This window comes from Globicephala melas, chromosome 9 (genome assembly GCF_963455315.2).
Source record: "Globicephala melas chromosome 9, mGloMel1.2, whole genome shotgun sequence".
Classification (NCBI taxonomy): Eukaryota; Metazoa; Chordata; class Mammalia; order Artiodactyla; family Delphinidae; genus Globicephala; species Globicephala melas.
In genome coordinates, this window is record NC_083322.1 from 50,114,998 (window position 1) to 50,124,960 (window position 9,963).

The 9,963-nt window shown below is 41.3% G+C and overlaps 1 protein-coding gene across 1 annotated transcript; it reads left to right on the forward strand.

The window, feature by feature from the left end:
- Nucleotides 1-587: 587 nt before the first annotated feature.
- On the forward strand, nucleotides 588-3,884 carry NPVF (neuropeptide VF precursor). The gene is made up of 3 exons (XM_030857373.1): nucleotides 588-725; nucleotides 1,906-2,312; nucleotides 3,833-3,884. The coding sequence occupies exons 1-3, from the start codon at nucleotides 588-590 to the stop codon at nucleotides 3,882-3,884; spliced, it is 597 nt and encodes a 198-aa protein (XP_030713233.1).
- Nucleotides 3,885-9,963: the final 6,079 nt, after the last annotated feature.

Sequence of the window (9,963 nt, forward strand, 5' to 3'; positions counted from 1 at the left end):
TACTCCTGAAGCTTTTTAATAACCAAACACCATTTTACAAAAAGTTAATTAATGGCATTTTATTTGGGTCTTATGTGATTTGGAATTCTTTTCACACTTGTAATTTTGTCTGACATTTTGAAAATACTACGCCTAACTCTTTTGTGTGGAAAAAAACACTTTTTTTTTTTAACAGAGCTAGCATGTATTGAATACTTTTCTTTCCTTCTCCCAAGAATTGACGTAAACACCAAAAAGAAAATACTTCTTGTTTGAGCTCAGAGAAATGAAGCATTCTGTTTGGAATCTTAATGACGATGGCCCCAAACTTATCTAATTAAATGCTTCTTCATAAGGAAGAAAATTATTTTCAAAGTTAATGAATTTGCAGGCAGAAACGTTGCTGTCTTCCTAGAATGAATTACCCACATTCCTTACATACATATTTCAGTTAAACACTAATTAATGTTGGTGCTTAAAACACGTGGGATTGAGTTCGCTGTGAAAGTGAACTTTCCTTTGTTTTTGGACAGGATAAAAAGACCACAATCTCCCTTCATATAGACATCGGGCTGCACATATAAACTTAATTCTAGATTTTGGACAAAATGGAAATTATTTCATCAAAACAATTCATTTTACTGACTTTAGCCACTTCAATCTTATTAACATCAAACATCTTCTGTTCAGATGAATCAATGATGCCCAATCTTCACAGCAAAAAGAATTATGACAAATATTCTGAGGTAAGTTTTTAACTCTATCTAACATGACTAGCATAAACTACTGAACATCTGTCCTGAGTCCAGTGCTTTTGTAAAGAGTAAGGAAGAAGTTTGTGTTTTGTTTTTTGTCACACTTCAGCGTTCGCATGGCAGTGTACGGCTCTAACTTGTATTTGGTAGCACAGCAGCACACAGCTTGGCCTCTCACGGCCATTTTAGTGCAGTTTGATACTTTGCAAGCATAAAGCGCATTAATTTTCGATTTGACTCAGAAGTGCACAGCTGTAATAAGTAGTTGCAGGAATAAGTACTGGATACATTTCAGCTGGACATTTGAATTGTCTTTCTATATCAAAGCAAAATGTTTATCCCTAGATGGTGGAATTCCCTGTTATTTTTATTTTGTTCTCTATGCCTTTATAGAATTTCCCAGATTTGCTGAAATGAATAGGTATTACTTTTTACAATCAGAAAACAGTTATTTAAAAATCTTCATATGGACAAACTTTCATGGTAAAACTAAATCCAATTAAATATTTGCTGTATTTTAAGTGGTTGCTTTAAAGTTGGTATAGTAGTGGTGTAGTAACCCACAAAGCAATCGGTGTTTTACTAATATAATTTACATACTGACAAAAATGCAATCAATTTCTTGAGAAATGCTTTTAGAGTGGAACTCTGAATATGAACAGGTAAAAAAGAAGTCTCCTCCAGCTGTACCCCAAAATGTGGCTAGCATCTCTGCTTTCATGAGCCCACCACTTTGGCTTTTAAAGAGGAGGGAAACAAGAGAAATGGAGAGGCAGTGGGAGGTGTCTCTAAAAACAAAATATAAAAATCTATGAAATAGTTCATAACCAACATGAATCAAAACTGAAGGAGAATAACTGCAGTAAAATAAACTTCTGCCTCATTTCACTACTTCATTATGTTCTTGCTGCTCGAACACATTGCTGCAGGCACTGTATATATTTTATTAATATTTTAGCGTTGTCTTACAATAGTCCAGGGACGGTGAAACTAGATTGCTTTAAGAAGCTTAATACAAATTATTTATTTTAAAAATTCTGCACATGAAAGCACAAACTTTGTTCATAGCTTTAACAATCCTACAGATTAAAGTCTGGATTTAACTTAATTTGGGGTTTAAATCCATTGCTTATAATAATAATGTTATTTTAATGGTTATTTCTAATTATAGCCTAGAGGAGATCTCTGCTGGGGAAAAGAAAGAAGTCTCAATTTTGAAGAGTTAAAAGACTGGGATCCAAAAAACGTCATTAAGATGAGTACACCTGCAGTCAACAAAATGCCACCCTCAGTAGCCAACTTGCCACTGAGATTCGGGAGGACCGTGGAAGAAGAAAGAAGCACTGGGGCGATGGCCAACCCGCCTCTGAGAGTTGGAAGCAATACAGAGGACAGCATCTCGAGACATGTTCCTAATCTGCCCCAAAGGTTTGGGAGAACAACAATAGCCAAAAGTGTCACCAAGACACTGAGTGATTTGCTCCAACAATCCATGCATTCATCATCTGCCAATGGGTTACTTTACTCCGTGACCTGCCAGCCCCAAGAAATCCAGAATCTTGATCAAAAGAACCTAAGGTAAGTACTTGAATACCAATTAAAATGCATAGGCAGTTATGTAGAGCTAATCCAGAAAGTTTAAAAAGGCTTACGTGTTTTCGAAAGAAGTTTCTAAGAAAGTTAGGTTTCTTGGAAGGCAAAAGGAAAAGGCACAGGGAAATAAACACCTGTAAAGTGAGAGCTATAGAAGGTCAGTTATAATCATGACTACAGGTATGAAATAATGAGATAGCTTCCCCTAAGCCACATATGGGCATCCCTCTCATTACTCTACAGTCACTCACTAAGTAGTAACAGGCGATGACGGAATCGGGAATTCATGCCTATGACATATTGTCCAACATTTGACCTCTCTAGCATAAAAGGTCCTGCATGAGGGAGCTGCCTGCAGGTACAAAGGACACCATCTCAATAACCCAGGTCTCAAATTCAGAAGATCTTCTTCCTCAACTTTAAATCAAAATTTCTTTTTCTAGGATCTCATTTTATAAATAATTCCTGTTATTATAATCCTTCTTTATATTGATATGTATTTATTGAATTATCTACTAGTACAAATCAGAGCACAAGCTACCACAAGAGGTTCAAAAATTTAATAAGCTACCTACCTATTATGTTCTAGTACAGAGCATATGTTAAAAAAAATTTTTATATAAAATTGAACCTGACCCTTTGGTTAAGACCTGAAGGAAATAAGGAGGCAGGTTGTGACATCTTATCAGTGAGAGCTTCTCAGAGCACTCCTGATTTATTTTTACCATGGTACTTATCCTCATCTGACATATTATATATTTAGGGTTCACCCTTTCTACTAGAATTTCAGTTCTATAAATCCCATAAGTTTTGTCCATTGTCGTATTCCCAACGCCTAGAACTGTCTGGCAGGTAGTAAGCCCTCAATATTTGATAGGATAAATGAAATGATATGAGAGGCACTAATAAGGTCTTACAGAGACTCAAAAAAAGAGAATGTTTCTTCATGTGGGAATCCAGGGATATTTCATGAGTTGGACTTTGAATGGTGACTCTATTTTGAACATTCAGAGACTAGAGGGAAGAGAGAGGGTATTTTCAGGCAAAGAGAGGAGTATGAGCAAAGGCACAAAGCAAGGTGAGCCAAGAAGAGCTGGGGCTCAGTTTGGTAAGAAGAGGAAAGAAGACAAGAAGGGTGGGGTAAGAGCAGAGGGTGCAGATATTCAGAGCCACATAAAATATTCTGAATGTTGTTTATCAGGAAAAGGAGAACCACTGATGTTTCTGCTGAGGTCCTGAGATATTGTACAGGTAGAGGTTGGCAGCTAATCAGATGTTGGGAGTGGGGTGGCGATGAGGGAGAGAGATGAGTCAACGGTAACACTGTCATTCTAAGTGCCCATGACAAATTCAGGATCCCATCAACATCTCACTCATTTCAAGTGCAACACAATTCAATTCAGGTATAATTAGGCAATTAGGGTCATGACCTGCATTTGCATATGCTTTCTTTTACATGCTATTGTTGTGATGGATGAGAATATTTTGTACTGCTTACATTTTAGGAGACTGGGATTGAAGAAAATAGATGATGCAGAATTGAAACAAGAAAAATAAGAAATCTGGAGCCTGTTCCTAAAGACGACATAAAGCTGTAACAACTCTGAGGTGAAGACAACAAGGCATGAAGTCATTGCCCCCTCTTAATAGATTATCATTCACAGCAATTTTTCCTTCTCAGTACAGCTAATATATTGAAAGTTTTTAAAAAATGTAAAGAATATTGTAATGTAAAGATGAAATGAAAGATGAAGTAATTTTGTCTAAATAAAAAGAGCACTGAATATACTTAAGAAGCCTCTAGTAATGGGGAGAAGAGGAGAGAGACTGATTTGCCACACCGCTATCGTATGAACACAGTCACACTTCAGTAAAAAATTAAATAGAGGAGTAGCCTGGCAAATTTTATGATGAATATTAAACAATTTAACAGAATAACATGTTTGACAAATAAATGAACATGAATAATAAATTATTTACAAATATTTTTATACACCTATTTCTGCCATTGCATCAACTGTTAGTGAATCCGTGATAGATTGAAAAAATTTTTTTAAAGAAAGACAAAAGAAAAAGGCAGTTATTAGATACCTAAGTGTCTCTTCTATCTATATCTGGAAATTTGCCTTCTGGTGTGTCTCTTTTCTCCTCACTTAATATTTCAAGTTTTTGATTTGCAGAGAAAATCTAATCACACTCTTAAAACTAACAATTTATAAACACAGTACACCACCACGCGAATGCACAGTGATTCAACTTCTGTCATAGAATGAGAAGTCCTTAGTCAGATATTAATCAGTTTATTGAGCAACCTCAATTCCTTAGGGTGCAAGCCAGAAATGGTATTAATTCTCTCCCATCCTGCCCCCAGCTGGGCTGTGTTGAATCTCCTTTTCCTGCTGGGTAGAGACCACCTTAATGATACCCTGGACAGACTCTAAAACAGCTACCTTCTCAGCATCCACTTCATCTATAGAAAAGGCAGATGGCCTTGTCATGCCAAGGCAGGACTGAAGCTGCTCCTCGGCTGCCCCACCACTGCCCCCATCTGTCTCCAACCCCCTTTGCCCTGCTTAGGAGGGGCAGAGGCAGATCAGCAAGCCTACTGCCAATACAAACTACCCATCAGAAATGAACCACCAGTACCTGCTTCGTGATCCCACTCTGTACGAGTGATTTTCTAGGAACCTCTCTTGCTTGGTTTCGGGGTGAGGGGCAGCTGCAGCAGCCCTCTCCCAGTCAACCTCTCATACATCACTGGGAGGGGCATGGGCCACGGCAGGGGCTGATGTGGCTCTGCCATCTCTTCTTAAACCCAGAAGGAGTGTCTGGCCCCCACCATCCATGGTTTCCATTACAATGTCAAGTATTTAGAGCCTCTGTACTTCCAGATTTGGTCCCCAGTTGCCCATCCTGAGCAAAGTGAAAGTATGCAACATCCTGCTGCACTAATAAATAAACAAAAAGGCCAATCGATCCCTTGATACTACATGATGCAAGGAAATCTCTTGTCGTAGAACATGGGTTCTTCACCTAAACCTTTGAAATTTATGGAAAACGTTAGGTGAATAACCAGATGTCAGCTGTCCCCTTAACCAGGTAGCTTACTCTGTTTTAGCCACTTGCCACCCCCTTCACCAGCTTCTACAAGAAATCCATTCACATAAGGAAGTTTGCGATCTCTCTGCAGATCTGTGGGATCTCAAAGAGGCGATCACATTGCACATCATTACAATGAAAAAGTCTTGACTAGACAAGCTTCTTCTTCCAAGTCTCTCTTTACCTGGACCCCTAGCAGGGTCTCCTCCTCTTCTAACCTCTGATGCTCACTGGGGTGGCTTTATGGGCATGTGACCCATGTAGGTGCACAGGGCCCCACATTTGGTTAAGTGTCACTGTCCTGAAATTCTTAATAATTTTGAACGAGTGCTGCATTTTTCATTTTCCATCGGGCCCCACAAATTATGTAGTCTGTCCTGCTCCCCCCATCTCAGTCCTGCTGGCTCCTCTGCCTACTCTCCCAAAATCCAGTGCGCCCTCCCCCATTTATTAATCAGAGCAGCTTTCATTTTCTACATGAAACACCAGGGCCAACCTGTCACACAGGCCTGAGAGGTCTACTTACATCCCACAGTGGGTAAAAAATATAACTGCACAATTCATGAAATGTAGTCAAAACGCAATTTTTTGTGTGTGTCTCACTGCCCCCTTTAAAATGTAAAGGGTGGGGAAGGAGATGTGCAGAAATCTTCCCCTGGCCCTGGATGGAAACTTGGCCAGATGCCAGGAAATTCCCTGATGCTCTTAGCTGTCCTTTGGCCTAAGTCAAAATGCACAGTCTCAATTCCATTGTAATCAACGTTTCAATCTACATTCTTTCATTCATCTTCAACACTTCACCTCACCATGTGAGGTCTGAGTTGGGGGACAGGAATGAGATCGACTTCTGCTCTCTTTTCCAACCTCAACTGCTTCCTCACTCTCCGGCTCTGTTGGACTCTTCTGGGATGGAAGAGAATTTGAGATGAGAAGGAAGGAGTTATAGAACGGTTCTTGCCAGGGTGTATGGATTCACTCTCAGGACCCAGAGGATGGTACCACGCATCATGGCTGGCCTCAGCCCTCACCCTGGGACATGGTCTTCTAGGGGTCCTCTCGAGTAGGACTCGAAACAGCTTCTGCAAATCTCTCTTCCCCGCAGCTCATACCTGGTTACCCACAGCTCGCCCTCCACACTGGGTGTGATCCCAACATGCCTCTTCTATCTTGTTGCCCCCAGACTCTTTATCTTTTTGACCTGGAGTTGAGCACCAATTTTTTGTTTCTCTCAACCACATGGAACACATTTCCTCATCGTATAGAAGATGCTCCCTGAAGAGTAATGGACTCAGTAATCCCCAGCACGTGGGCATGGGTGGGGGGCATTCGCAGTAGGGTAACAATGCTCCCCAAAGAAATCTCTTCATAAACCCAAATCTTATACTTTCATGGTCTCCACGTGGGTGAGAAAATTGAGGACTTAGTGGAACCACTTTCCAACCATTTCCTTTAAAAAGTCTGCACACAGTGATCTGGCTTTGGAATTTTACATCTGTCAGATTTTGGTGTTTTGATTAAAACTTCACTTTTGATATTCTTTGCAACAAAGATGGATCTCTACTTGTAAAGAATGCTTACAGCTGCTAAAAATGACATTGTCTCTGCGTCATTACACATGTATGTGCATTTTTCTGGGGGAAGAGTTCAGAGTTCTAGGGTAAATTCTCAGTGGAGTTTGTACCCCATAAAGTTTAAGAATTACTGCCACACCTGCCGATGCAGGAGACACGGGTTCATGCCCCGGTCCGGGAGGATCCCGCATGCCGTGGGGCGGCTGGGCCCGTGAGCCATGGCCGCTGAGCCTGCGTGTCCAGAGCCTGTACTCTGCAACGGGAGAGGCCAAAGCAGTGAGAGGCCCGCGTACCGCAATAAAAAAAAAAAAAAAGAAAAAAAAGAATTACTGCCACAGAAGATTTCTATTTCTAGAATTATTTTAAATTAACATCTAATTCAATTTATAAATAAATATTGTTATCTGACTGGCCATTTAAGTGCTGAGAACATAACGTGCCAAAACGATCAGAATCACTCAAGTGGTTTAGCCTGACCTTCCTCCAAATACTGGCTTTTTATAGCAGCAGAAAATAGAAGCGAGGTGGTAATTGCGCTCTTCTCCTTAGTGTGCTTTCCCAGGCACCTCCTCCCAAATACTTCATTCTCCACCCCTCCTCCTCTCTTCCAACACTTCACTTCCTCAAGGAAATTCCATTTGGATTGGGCTTAACCTAAACCTCGGCCAGTCTGTTAAGGTGAGCAAAGTGTGGTGCTTCAGGGGAAAGTTGGGGATGACACACGCTATACGTCAATGATTTTCAGGGAAGGGAACTTCCATGTGCTCTCAAGTCCACATTTCATACATCATGCTGTGACAATGACCTTGAGAAATACAAAAAGGAAAAAAAATGTACTGGCTCTGGGACCAGTTTCTCAGTGAGAAAAATGAAAGGTCCAACAAAATGAAATAGTCAAGAAAGGGGAAAGCGTTGGCCTCTACTTACTTCATGTGTGTTTTTTCTTTTTCATTTTTTTCCATAAAGATCTTCCTGCAAACATTACGTGACACCTTTCCTATGCAACTTATCATTTTATTTAATAAGCATACCAAGCTACATGTTATTCCCTAGAAACATGCACTTTCACATTTCTGTGCCTTTGTTCATGCTAATTCCCTCGGCTCAAAGGCCCCTTTTATACTTATCAAAAATCTTTCAAGACCCTGGTCAAATTTGGATGCAGCTGCATTTAACAGAAAACCTAAATAAAATTGTTTTAACCAAGAGAGGCTTTTCTTTCCCCACACATAAAAATGCCTGGAAGGGGCTTCCCTGGTGGCGCAGTGGTTGAGAGTCCGCATGCCGATGCAGGGGACGCGGGTTCGTGCCCCGGTCCGGGAAGATCCCACATGCCTCGGAGCGGCTGGGCCCGTGGGCCATGGATGCTGAGCCTGCGCGTCCGGAGCCTGTGCTCCGCAACAGGAGAAGCCACAGCAGTGAGAGGCCCGCGTACCACAAAAAAAAAATGCCTGGAAGGAAGCAGCTCTGGGCTGGTGTGGGAATTCCATAGTCATCAAGGATCTAGACTCCTCCCATCTTTCTGCTCCATCATCCTAAGCACAAGATTCCCACCAGGCCATCTCGCAGCAAAAACAAAGGGGCAAAGCACAGGCGTGCTCTTTTTCCAAAGGGCCCCATCCAACAACTTCCTCTTTCCTGTCACTGGTTGCCCCAATCTGCAAGGGAAGCTGGGAAATGTAGTTTCTCCTTTGGGCACATTGCCTCAACCACGATGATGATAGAAAAAAAGAGCATGGATATCGGATAGGCAACCAGACGGGTCTGCCCAGCCTCTCCTCAAGCTCACTTCCTTGTTGTATAAAATATATAGCATATCTTAATTTTTTTTCCTTCACTAGAACAAGGTCAACGCTATTGACATTTTGGGGCTGGACAATTCTTTGTTGTGGGGCTGCCCCGTGCATCACAGGATGGTTATCAGCACCTGTAGTCTCTACCCACTAGATGCCACCCTGCAAATGGGACAACTAAAAATGTCTCCAGACATTGCCAAATGTTCCCCGGCGGGGGGGAGGCAAAATCGTCCCTAATTAGGAGCCCCTGCACTAGACTGTCCTAATCTTCTTTGTATCCCATCCCCAGCTAAATAATAATGACTGTTGATTGTTATGATAACTGTTTTAACATTTAATGCTGTTTTAGCCACTCCTGTTATGTTCATTTTTACACATGGGAACTGAGCTCACAGGGAACATTCTGAAAAAAACGGGAGCTAACAAATGGGCTCCACCGAGGTCTGTTTCACGTCAAAGTTTACACTCTTCCTCTTCCATCCACTATCCTATCCACCACCGCGTCACCCACCTCCCATCCAGCCCTCAAATACTGTAAGCATTCAGGAAACATTTGTTGAATGAAGCTTTAAACAGAAAATATGAGTTCAATGGAGCCCAGGAAGAAAGTCTCAATGTTCTAAACATTATATACAGATTTTAGAAAGAAGGAAGGAAGGAAGGAAGGGAAGAAGGGAAGGAGGGAGGGAGGAAGAAAGGAAGAGAGAGAGAAAAAAAGATCTTAGATTCCTAGACAGCTTTAACCTAGCCACTCCTTAAGGTATCTACCTTAAGAGCAGGTAGGGAGGTGCCTACCTTATCAGAATGAATGACCATAAAGGGTAAAAACATCACAGAAGAAACGCTGTACCATTTTTAACTTAGACTCTAAAGAAGCAACTAATGATTTTTTTTCCTTACAGCAAACAAAGTGCTATTGTTGTTGATGAATCTCAAATATCAGTTTCTGCTTCAGTGGGAGAACCATACAGGTCAAGAGAGCCACTGAATTACACAGTCACTGGCAAGTGGAGCGGGAGAAAGGCATCAGTAAGTACGCTCCTGACGGGTTAGGTCTCTCACTCCCTGGGCTGTCTGCAGTTTCTTATCAATCCCATTCATGAAGTGGGACAAAGCAATAAGGGAATTAAAATAAATCCGAAGTAAGCCTGTCCCAGCCCGACGATATGA

Coding starts and splice junctions, on each gene's coding strand:
- NPVF (XM_030857373.1), top strand. CDS start 588: ATGGAAATTATTTCATCAAAACAATTCATTTTACTGACTTTAGCCACT. Junction 726..1,905: donor ATTATGACAAATATTCTGAG/GTAAGTTTTTAA, acceptor TTCTAATTATAG/CCTAGAGGAGATCTCTGCTG. Junction 2,313..3,832: donor CTTGATCAAAAGAACCTAAG/GTAAGTACTTGA, acceptor CTTACATTTTAG/GAGACTGGGATTGAAGAAAA.